The following is a 12539-nucleotide window of genomic DNA, read 5'->3' as shown; positions in this document are numbered from 1 at the left end:
GAAAACTCTGCCATTGATGGCAAAAAACTGAAGTTGAAACAAAGGATTTCTTCAAGCCTATACTGAGGCTGTGTAATAGGCCAAGTAAACTTTCCTACTGGCTTCCACTGAAGCTGCCAAATCCTGCTCTAATGAGCTATCCAGGGTGATAAACAATGTCATCAATCTTAAGTGCCTGCAGGCCAAAACGGAACCCAAATACTGTGAAATAACTATTATCCTACTTAGCCAAAAAGTTCCTGAATATTAACGAAGGCTTCTCAAATTTCATCGATCCCCATATACCACCCAACAAACATGTTCCACAGTTCAATACATTCATTCCTCAAGGGCTATTGGGATACCCTAAAAGAATCTCAACCCAAGTCTCCCAACTGGGAGTCTGACCTATGCCCTCTCTGGCTGATGAAGGAGTCGTAAACAATTTCTGAATGAAATAGCTAACGCTTCATTCAGTGAATTAATCTTCCCTTCCTCCTTCAAACGTACAATAATCTTACCACCACTGAAGAAATCCATCTTGGATGTATCTGTTCTACCATTCCGGACCAAGCTCATAGAGAAGTTAGACAATGGATAACTACAATTCCTCTAATTGATGCTAATATCCTAGAACCCAGCACAATCTGGATTTAGGCTGGGATGTGGGATGGAACCCTCTTTAGGTCCTGATGTAGGATGTACAGCTGTCAGTGGAGAGTGGCCAGATATCCATTCTCATCCCCCTGGGCTTCTCTGTAGTATTTGACACTGTTGACCCATGAGACACTGCTGTTCCATTTGAGAGAGGTGGCAGAGGTACAAGGTAATGTGCTAAAATGGTTTGAGTCCTTCCCTGGAGGGGTACACTCAACGAGTAGAGATGAGAAACTGCACCTCCACTACCTAATTTCTCACTTTTGGAGTCAGGCAAGGATAAATTCTCTCTGGTCCTGTTCAACATCTATATGCAGCCACTAGGTGAACCAGTAAGAAATGTATGCAAGAGTCAGCACTATGCAGATGACACATACCTCCACCTACTCTTCACCCCGTAAGACCATATACGGCCATCAACTCCAAGTTCTCACATAACAAAATCCGCAAGTAGTGCTATCTGCCTTGTCTGGTTGGATTGGAAACTCCCATCCTGACAGATGATGAGCTGGCCTTAGTTATACCTGCCTTTGTCATATCTCTTCTGGATTACAGTGTTGGTATCCTCATGTAGGCATGAAGCTATCAGATCTTGGGGAGCTTTGGCTAATATAGACTGCTAAAGCATGTCTTCTCAGCAATGTGGGATACTACACCTACATCAAACATGTCCTCTGATCTTTACACTGGATTCTCAGAGGATGTTGCCAAGTCCTTAGTCTTTATCTTTATAGCGTTTGTTGTCTGGACCTAGGATTTCTAAAAGGATGCCTAAACCTCTGGGATGAAAACTTCAGTCAACTCCACTTGTTTTGGAACAGTAGAACTCAATCAGTGTAAAGTTTGTCTGTGCAAGAGATGTATCATTCTCTGGGGTTGGTCCAAGACTGTGGAATGAACTCCTACAGGATCTAAGGAGTATCGGAAACCTAACCTCCATTTGCTCCAAATGCAAAACCTCCACTCCTTTGACCTTGCCTTTTCTCTTGTGCACAGCAGCATGTACACTTAAAACAAACAAACAAACCCTCACCAAACAAATCAACCTTCTCTGATAGATACTAGTCATAATGCTTAATGCACTATTGGAAGATACTCAGATACAATGCTGATGGGGGTAGTATAAGAACCTAAATCGAATGTCTTCCATTTGTACACAGAAAAAGTACAGCAAAGCACTGGCAGTAGAAACTTCCATACTGAATGTGCTTCAGCTTTATTGTTTTGCAGCTCCCTCTTGAGTTGTCCCCATGATAACATATACTGGAGAGGGGTTACCAGTTTCTTAGCGGGGAATGATTTGGATCCTAGCCCTGAAGTATCTACATAGGTCAGCCTGTTATTGGAAAGAGCTCCAGGCAGACATGGCATGTCAGCTGCTGCTTTTCTGCCTTTTAGCACAGTAGTTTAATCTCTAATGTGGGAGGGTGTCCACCTGTTCTTCATACTTGGCTTCTATGAAGAGGGAAGATGACCAGTTTGAAGAAGAGATCAGGGGTTGGATAATGTGGCGGTCAGTTTCTTAGTGAAGCTACTGCTATTCTCAACCCCTTCTGATGACTACTTTTATCGTTTCTAGGAATTTACTGCTGTGGTCACAAACTTCTGATCTACTGTTATCATGAGTGTATGACAAGCCTGTTTTCATATCTTGGAGCTGCACCATAAGCACAGTAGGGCTTGTCCCTTGCCTGAGGGTCTTCTGGAGCTACTGATGGCCCTGGCTAACTTGCATCCATTCCACCTGCTTCTACAATGTATGATAAAAGAGCTGATGCTACCGGAACATGAATCCTTTTTAAATTGAGCAGGAATTATGTACTTTTGAAAGGTACTGATCATGATGTATCATTCACCATAGCTGTACTATTTTTCTTACCCTTAACTTCAGCCGTGTCAGGAACAGTGGTTTGGCAGCAGCCCTCATGTTGATCAGACAACCTCAACTGGGGCCCATCGCTTAGCAGCCACTCTGGATAAGACAGAACTTGTCTGCCAGGGCCCTGTAGCCTTCCCCTCTCTGCTCACCTTTGCTTCTTGACTGGCTGAAGAAAGGAGGGTAGTTGAACTTTTTTGGGGAAACGTTTTGCTGAGGCAGACTTAAAACATTACCGCCCTCTATCGAACTTGCCTCAAGCGTCGGGCTTTGCTGGTTGGGTGCGAAAGTTTTTCCTTGCCAGAGCCGGCTCCCTATTTTACTATTTCAATTCCCGACACGCGTTAGAAATGGCGAGTAGCGCATCAGGGCCTGTGCCGCCTGGGGCAGCCGCGCCGCGCCGTCCCACGAGCGCTGGGCCAGCGCTGCTGCAGAACTCAAGGCAGCGCGAAACCCGCGCTCTCCCACAGCCGAGCCCCTCTCAGGCCGAACACCGCCCGCTCTCGACTCCTGCGCACACCCTTGGCCGGGGGAGGGGCGGGCGAGCGGTGCAGCGACACGCCTGCGCACTGGGGGAGGTGGCCGTGGCTGGCTGGCGCGTGCGCGCCAGGGCGGTTTGGGCTGCAGAGTGGCTGCCGCACAGTAAAGGGAAGGGCGGCGCTCTGTGGCGGGCGGCGGCGGTGGCTGTTTCCTCCGTTGGGTCTTGGTGGCTGAGGCCGTCGGAGCCGGGCTCACCCAGCGCTGAGGCGGCGGCGCAATCATGGCGTCTTTCGTGGAGAGTTTCTGGGTAGGAGCCGTTGGTTGTGTCCGCTCGGGCCGCGGCTCGCTCCCGCTCTGCCCGCTGCAGGGGAGGGACAGGAGTCGGCATAGCCGAGTCCCCTCTGGGCCAAGCCGCTCTGGCTCCTACGCCACCCCGAGGACTGGGCTTGGGCCTTGGTGTGGGAGGAGATGGGGGTCGGAGTCCCCGCGCTCGTGCGCCGTGTCCCCGGCCTCTCCCGCTGCCGGCAGTCCTGGGACCTCCCCGCCTCGCGTCCCTGCTGGGGACGGGACGGGACTGGGGTGTGCGGGACGCACACGGAGCCCTGCTGTGGAAGGACCCGTGAGCCGGTCCCCTCTGGCACGGGGCGCAGCTGAGGCTGGGGTGCCCTTTTGCCGAATGTGTCTATTGCAGCTGTGGGGAGCCGGCTCCCTTGGTCGCGCCAAGGCTAGGGGCAGGCTGCTGTAGGGAGAAGCTGGCACAGCTCGCTGTGCGCTGCTGTTGGATATGCACCGATTCACGGTCCTGCAAAGCACTAGCTGGACATAGTCCAGACATGGTGACTTCCGTGGCATTACCGACCATGTATCTCGAGGGATGCGCTGGAAGGGAACTCCAACTAGGTCTCATTCGTTCCTAATCTCTTTGTTAAAACTCATACTTGAAAGTTAGAGGTTATTCATTTCACTAAACTGCCCCGGTAAATAGCACCGATTCCAGCGTACTGCATTTGTATTAGCAAGCACAAACTGTGCTTCCGAAGTCATGCCCTCCCAGTGAAAACTATTTTTCTGCCAACATAGTGGGAGCGATGCAGAGTAACGGCAGGAATTTATAGCTTCCAGAATTATTAGTTTAAATTATCCTGTAGTTTTAACTAATTTACTGCATTGTGTCTCTACTACTACAGTGACGTTTTTTAAATTTTAGAAATACCTGAATGGAGAGAAATGAACTAAATGTTTTGAGAAATTGGTAGTCTTAATTTCCTGATTTGAGTTACTTACAGAACTGTGAATAATGGATACATATGCATTGTAGAGAATTTTGATTTGTTTTAACTGGATTAATCTTTTCCTGAGAAAAATTACAAAACATTGAAAGTTAGCTTAAGTCTGTAGAATTTTTAAACAAACCTTCTACACTGATAGGTCTTAATTCAAATTTAGATTTTAAGTTTTAGTGTGTTTATTGTCAAAAGTCTTATGTGTAATTTGAAGGGCTTTGTTTTTATTGTAGAAGCATATGGCCCTTTTAAATGTAAAGCCCATAGGTGTGTGTATAATGTGGGCTCCTAGAGCTCTGATGTCTTTGCCTTAATGTTTTTATATGCAAAGGTTTACAAATGAGCCATGATAGTTTCAAAGTACGTATTTGCTAAAAGTTGAGCAGGGAATACATCAGAAGGGAAAGTGTTGCTTTCAGATTTGTCTGCTTTGTAAATATGAATAATAGTTCTCCTTATTTACAGTAAACTAATTTTATAAATATAGTGAAAATTTTAAGAAATAACCGCAAACATGTTTTGTTTGTAGTCTTAAATTCAACAACTTTATTAAAACTGTATGTTGTTAAATCCAATGTAAAAATTCTGAACAGTACTACAGCATTGGAGGGGAATGTATGTTTAACTACATATGAAAACTTTCTGTAGCTTTGTAAATAGCATTTAAAAGGATGCTTGATAATGTTTGGTGTTAGGTGGTTAACAGTAGGAACAAACTGTGGTAACCTTTGGTGTTTTTAACAACAGATACAAAAATAAAATCACACATCTGAAAATTTAGTTCCTACTGTTAACCAAGAAGCACAAAATTATTGTAACTGAGGTAGGCCCTTTAACTGTTTTGATGTCCAGTTGTGCTTTCTGTCTCACTGGCAAGTCAGTATCACTCATGCATTACTCTGTGGGGAGTTCACATGCACATTCTTCCCAGGGTCCTCCAAGAGAGTGTTCCCTAGAAGCTGTAGCATTAAGGATGAGGCACAGCAGGTGTGTGTGCACACTGATACAGGAGAGAATGAATATTACTGAGCATATGTGGGTAAACCTGAGAGCAACACCATTATTCTCTTCTCCTTGAAAGACCCTTAAAGACATCAGTAGGGCAGTAGTACTCCTCCCCTCTTTTTTTTGTTTTGTTCAGTGGATCTAAAAAAATAAACTGCTTGTGGTATTCAAAGGGTTATCAAAACTTTTTAAAAGTCTTAATTACTTAATTAAAATACAAACAAATTGATAATGTCTATTTAATTTTGAATGAAATATTTTTCACATGTCAGAAAATATTGCATATCTATAAAATCTCAAACTGAAGGTATATTATCGTCTATAGTACAGTCAAATAAAATGTAGCTTAGCTCATTTTTAATGTTTAAAGCTTAGTCTGTCCCCATCAACATTTCAATCAATTCATTGTTCAGTATCATTGTTTCCTTGTTTCAGAGAGGACAGAATACAGACCCTACAATTCCAAATGTATTAAAATGTCTAAATGCTCAACGTTTTTACAGTTCAGACAATAAGAGGGAAAAAATAATCCAGTGCACTTAAATGTACAACATTATATCCAACAAAAATATAATTTAAACATATAACACACCACCTCTGTGTACCTTTACCGACTACTTCATGGTTCTATCTAGTGGATAGAACACTGAACTAGGACTTGGGAGAACTGGGTTCTTCTATTGCCCGCTTGGCCACTGGCTTGCTGGGTGACCTTGGGAAGTGACTTCACCTTCTTGTTTCCCCATGTGTAAAACAAGGATAATTTTGGAAAGCATTTTGAGATTGAATGATGGAAAGCACAATATAAGAACTAGGTATATTTATTACATAACATTCAGTTACTTTTTTTTTATTACAACTCTTCATTTATTATTTTAGAGTAAGGAGGCTGGCCACGAAGGGGAAATATATTTAGACTACATTCTTCAGTAACTATTTTAAGTGATTGCAGTTCTTGAAGCTCACTTGTTGTGTGCCCTTGCCGAACCGGAGTATGTTCCACGATTTTAGAATAAACGTTTGTTTATGTAGCAAAGGGATCCAAATTCAATCCACAAAGTTGTGAATTAAATGTTCATAGTACTGTGATTACAAATGATCGACATGGTTTGACGTGAATCCAAAGTGGAATTGAAATCTGGAGAAAAGTCTCAAAATGTACGGTTCAGGATTCCTTTAGAAGGAAAAGGATGAGACTTTCAGAGAAAGGAATGCTTGGGGTAGAAAATGAAATCATAGTTTTATAATGAATCCGTATCTCTTTGGTGTTGGAATGTACACCAGTCTCCAGTTGAAACTGCACATATGCCACATGGGAAACTAAACCATGGATCTTGTGCCTTAAATGGGCCTCCACTGGCTTGAATACTTATCCTCTTTTGTAGTCATTAGGGAATACACCAGAAACCTGATGGTCTGGTCTGATTCCATTCAGAATAGGGAAGTGACACATGTAAACACCCTATTTATGTAATTCTGTCTCCAGTACGCTAGGCTGCTACTTTTAAGGACTTTTTTGAGAAAATGATTCAGTAATGTACTGATGTAAACAAAACAAATGTATTTAAAATATATTCTTTTCAGTGGCGAAGATTAAGAAATTTTTTAAATAATAGGTTACCATTAAAAGTGGCAACATTTAGAATTTGAACAGAGGGCATTTTTTTTTTTGAGGGGAGGAAAAAGTGAAAACTAGATAATCTTTTAGCGTTTGTATTCTATGGGAATATTTTAAAATGCAGTACAGTAACAGAAAAAAAGGATATATTGCTTTAAAACAAGTTTTTCATACAGGTTTTTGTTGTTGTAGGGTAAAAATGCAAGACAAGTGTGGTGTCGATTATAAATGATTTTTGAATTCATTGTTATGAGGTAGCGTTCCCAGCATTCAAATCACTTGACTGGACATTCTCAACACTCCTAATTAGGATGTTGTCACAGAACAATGGGTACCTACTGTTATATACAATGTATGCTGACTTAAAGCAGAGATATCGGTGAAATAAAATTCTTATGAAAAGTGTTCGCATTGTAAAAATAAATCGTAATTTGTTACTTAATGCGTTTTGATACTGATGCAGTAGAGAAACAATTGCTCCCTTACTCTAAATAATGACTGGATGTTGTCTTGCTACTTTTCTAGAAGAGGCCCATTGGAAACTCCATCCAAACTTATTAAAATGTTTCATGAAGAAGCTAGGTACTGAGTAGCTGAAGTTTAGGAGCTGAGGAAGAAAAAAGAATATGTTCAGTGAATAAGTGTTTTTCAGTATTTAAATAACTGGTACATATTCCATGTGGTATTAATTTGACTAGAATTGTGGTTCTCAGACTGTCATCTGCAGAATAAAATATTTCAAGTGCAGACTAGCAGAGACTGAAATGTTGGGAAGGGATCATGGGCCTTAAAATGATCTCTTTTTAGATGTTGACTCAAAATTTATAGTTGGAGAACACTTGGACCAAACTGCTGGTTTTCAAACTGTCAGGCATGCCCCCTGAATGGGGTGTCGATGAGGTTGTCGGGGGGGAGGGGGGGGAGGAGGATATGACTGGTTAAGCATTTTTCTTGCTTCTTCAGGGTTGCTGAGAAATTTCTCAAAGGTGAAAAAAATATTACTTGTTCTTTGACTATATTTTTCCACAAATGTACAGCCCTCATTGTCCTTCCTTATTGGTATGGAGACAAGGTGGGTGAGAATCTTTTTATTGGACCAACATCAGCTGGTGAAACAGAAAAGCTTTTGAGTTTATATAGAGATCTTCTTGAGGTCTGGGAAAGGTACTCTGAGTGTCACAGCTAACTTCAAGATGGAACAGATTACTAAGCATAAGGAATTATGACATTGTAAGAGACCATTCAGTGTGAAGTGGGCAGTTAACACCTCTGCAGTCGTAGGACAAAGGAGGGTTAGTAGATTACAGATTGCTGTAATGAGCCATAAATCCAATGTTTTTTACTGAGTTCATGATTTTTAGTGTCTAGCAAAGTTATGAATTTAAGCTCCCGGGCTTGTCGTTTGAAGGTGTTCTGCAGGATTGAGAGGTCAGATGTGGAGTGATCATTTTGTGAAAAGTGTTTGCTCATGGGTATTTTTGTCTTTTCTGAGTAAGTTCATTTGGGAGTGTGGTGATTGCCTTGTTTCACCCACATAGTTGTGGTTAGGTCATTTAGCACACTGGATGAGGTATACCAAATGTTGTGCTAGGTATGTGTAGTACCCATGGATCTTGAAAGGTGTGTTATGGAGCCTATTGATCATCATGGCAATAGAGATGTGTTTGCAGGTTTTGCATCTGTTATGACAGGATCTGGTGTTGCTTTGAGTTGGTGTGCCCTCACTGTGTGGAGCTTGTTTGTGATGATGAGCTTGGTTAGGTGGGGGCATTGTTTGAAGGCTAGAAGAGGGGGTTAGGGAAAGATTTCTCTCAGGATGTGGTTCCTATTGGGTATAGGTTGTAATTGCTTGATGATGCTCCTCATGTTTTCCAGTGTGGGTAGGTATGTGACAACTAGAACTGTGTGCCTGGTGCTTCCCACCCTGTATTGAAGCAGGTTCCCCTGGGATATTTGGGTGGCCCATTCCATGATGTGATCTACTTCTCTGGAGTGTCCTTATTTGGTGAAGACTTTTTAAAGTATGTTAAGATGTATATCCTGGATTTTCTTTTCAGAGTATATTCTGTGGTATCTGTAAGCCTGGTTGTATTTGGGGTGGTTACTGGATCCGTGAAGGTAAGTGTGGTGATCTGTGGGTTTCTTGTGTATGGTCATGTGTAGGATTCCATTGTTGAAGCTGATCGTGGAGTCAGGAAGTTGATGCTGGTGTGGGAGCGGAGTCCTCCTTAGGATTCTTGGAAATGGAAGAGGGAATTTTGGGGTCAGAATTTTCAATGGCACTGCAGAGACAATATGCTTGGATGGCAGCCACTGATAACTAACATTTAAAAATATATATAGCAGGATATCCTTTTTTCAGGGGATCTCAAAACTTTCTGCAAATACAGGCATCATGTCACATTCACCATTGCAATGAAATCACCTGTGAAATGTGGCAGCTATTTAAGTATGTACAGCAGTCTTATCTAGCTGTTCAGGACAAGGGGTGAAGAGCATGTTATCCAATTAAAACTGTAGGAAATATAGATACATTGCAATTTAATCAGTTTGGAAATCATTGGTGATTCATTTTATATCCATGCATCTATCTCAGACTTGTTCACGTCCAGGTGCTACAACTCTTCTGCATACAGAGCTTGCATTGGAATTAATGAGAATTCTTGTAGGATTAGGCCGTTAATCTTTTCGTCTACTGCAATGACATCTAATGTAATTTCTAAGAAGACCCTTCAGCCGAAGTCTTGTAAGGTAGCTAACTACTGCAAACATTTAGCTATCTGTCAGCTGTTCCAAGGGTAGATTAGTTCATGAAGCACAAGGAAAAAGTACTGGCTGAATCACCAGAGTGAGAGAAACATTCACTGTTGCATACTAAGTTCCCAGACATTGCTGCTATTAGAATAGTTTCACAGCAGCTGAGGAATCTGATCCAACACAACCCCCAAATTGCCAAAATGAGTCAGGAAGAGAAAATACACACCCTAAATCAAAGGTGAAGAAATCTTCCTCACCATATCTTATGGTTGCTTCCAATGTTTCTTCTAGTTTTTTCCATCCATGTACGGAATAAATTTTGTTATGTGCACCGAGGTATGTGCCAATATGCTCCACCAGTAGAAACAAAAAACCTAGATATAATTTTTTTTTTTTAAAGTTACCATAGGGATAATTACTCCAGCCAGGACAGGTTAGGCATTTTAGAACTCACTACTCAAAGAATTTAAGTGTAAGAGAAATAAAAATTATGAAATGCATAGACCAGTCAAAACACTAAAGTAACACTTTGAAAGAATAAAATTACAGAGAATATATGTGCATTGCAGGAAGTACCCAAAAGTAACAACAATACAAATGTGTTGGGAGGTGAGTGAGACACAGAAACTGTGTGTGTGTGTGTGTGAGAGAGAGAGACAGACAGACAGACTCTGTGTGTGTGCTGGCTGCTGGAGAAAGCCATGCGCTGTCTCTTTAAAACAGTCAATGAAAGCTCTCCTGAGCCCTGTTGTCTCCCCTCCCCCGCTCTGCAGAGATGGGGTGCAAGGGGAGTCGGGGGCGGGGGGAGAGACAGGTGTGAGCTGGCTGCTGAGGAAATCTCAAACAGTGCACTGTCTCTTTAGGAAAGGCACTCAGACACTCACCATTCAGACCGCAGCAGCTCCGAGTCCTCCTGAGCCAGTGACTGTTTTTAATAGAGATCAGCAACTCCATGCACTGGGTGTTTAGCCTCAAGGCCACCACGAATTGACAGGTCCTAAATTCTCTTTCAGTAAACACCAAAGTCCAAAGGGTTTTGAAAGGCTTCAGAAAGTTTTGCTGGTTTGCCACTAACCATCACTCTGTCAGGACCTTTCCGTCAGACCTTTTATTCTATGGTCCTAGGTCACTGAGTCCTGAGTGTTTGTTTTGAGGCTACAATATCAAGGGTTGGGTTTTGGTTTATGTTTTCAAAACTTTTCACATTACACCCTTTTCCCCATTCCTATTCCTTCGTGTTAAGACTTGGTGCTGCAGGAAATCCAGTTGCTCCTTACAAAGAGCCAGGGTGGATAAAAATCGATGAATTTTTTTTAAATAAAAAAAGTAGGATTTTTTTATTTAAATGGGATTTTTTTGATAAAATGCTTTTTGAGGAAAAAACCTATCTAAAGATAGTTTTAATTAAGATACATTATAGCTCAAACATATCTCATCATGGAATAGGAATTATACATTCTAATTTCTATAGTATGAGACAGTGTAGTCATGTAATGTTTAAGAAAAGTTTTGTAAATGAGTTCCAATAGTTCATGAATTAAGGACCCACTCTTATGGGGTTCCACAGGGTGCTGTATAGATTATTTAGGTTTCTATTTACTGTGACAAAGTTCCTCCTCTACCTTGGTGGGTCTTGCACTTATTGGCAGATTTGCTCGCCTCGGAGATTTACAGCAGCCCTCAGTTTGGCTGTTTTCGTGAACCCACAGTCCAGGTCAACTTCTCCTGTGTCTGACTAGGAGTTGGGAGGTTTGGGGGGAACCCGGACCCGCCCTCTACTCCGGGTTCCAGCTCAGGGCCCTGTGGAATGCAGTTGTCGAGAGTGCCTCCTAGAACAGCTGTGCAACAGCTACGACTCCCTGAGCTACTTCCCCGTGGCCTCTTCCCAACCCCTTCTTTATCCTCACCATAGGACCTTACTCCTGGAATCTGATAATGCTTATACTCCTCAGTCCTCCAACAGTCCGCATTCTCACTCTCAGCTCCTAGTCCGTCTTGCTCCCAGCTCCTCACACACGCACCACATATTGAAGTGAGCTCCTTTTTAAACCCAGGTGCCCTGATTAGCCTGTCTTAATTGATTCTAGCAGCTTCTTGATTGGCTGCAGGTGTTCTAATCAGCCTGTCTGTCTTAATTGTTTCCAGAAGGTTCCTGATTGTTCTGGAACCTTCCCTGTTACCTTACCCAGAGAAAAGGGACCTACTTAACCTGGGGCTAACATATCTGCCTTCTATCACTCTCCTGCAGCCATCTGGCCTGACCCTGCCACATTACCCAATGGGGCTCAGCACTCAGTCTAGAAGATACCATCAGAGATGCTTAGTTTTGCAGTTCTCAAACTGTGGATTTGTGTCTCCAGGGATAACATGCTTGTTAATAGCAAAAATGTTTTAAAATAAATAAATATATAGAGGTGAGAAATAACAGACCTCAATCCTATTGTCCCTTTGCAAATTTGTGTACACAGAGTCAATCACTTACCTCTCTCTAAAAGTGCAAAGTTTCAAAAAGTTCAATGAATAGAAGATTGTTGGGCGCGGAATAGATCTGGACAAGGAGAAGAAGTCTGGAGATAAATGTGAGAAGCGAGGGACATATGCTTGTTTTGTTAAAGTATTATATGTTTGCTGTTGAAGAAAAAAGTCCAGAATACATAGTGTTGTTGTTTTAGTTAAATAAAACAATTTAAATGTCTGTCTGGTGGTGTTCTCCTCCTAATACAACATGGCAAAAAAATCCTCCAAATATGAATGATTAACCTGTTGAATTTGAGAGAGTTCATCTCCCAATGATTGCATAAATATCTGCTTCAGTTACCTTTGGTAAATGAAATAACCAAACAATCATTCATTTTCTGATATAGCTATGAAACTAATCTGAAAA

The 12539-nt window shown here is 42.0% G+C and overlaps 1 protein-coding gene across 1 annotated transcript in view; it reads left to right on the top strand.

Annotated features, from left to right (window-relative positions):
- Positions 1-3152: 3152 nt before the first annotated feature.
- The window catches only part of FCHO2 (FCH and mu domain containing endocytic adaptor 2), a 230609-nt gene continuing 221222 nt past the window's right edge, over positions 3153-12539 (top strand). Inside the window, exon 1 of the mRNA XM_077817076.1 lies at positions 3153-3299. Within this exon, the coding sequence (XP_077673202.1) occupies positions 3273-3299 (27 nt within the window). The 5' untranslated portion in view covers positions 3153-3272. The remainder of the gene's footprint in view (positions 3300-12539) is intronic.

The sequence above is a fragment of the Eretmochelys imbricata genome, chromosome 5 (assembly GCF_965152235.1).
Source record: "Eretmochelys imbricata isolate rEreImb1 chromosome 5, rEreImb1.hap1, whole genome shotgun sequence".
Taxonomy (NCBI): domain Eukaryota; kingdom Metazoa; phylum Chordata; order Testudines; family Cheloniidae; genus Eretmochelys; species Eretmochelys imbricata.
The sequence above is the reverse complement of the archived record's forward strand: the minus strand, read 5'-3'. Positions and strand labels throughout refer to the sequence as shown.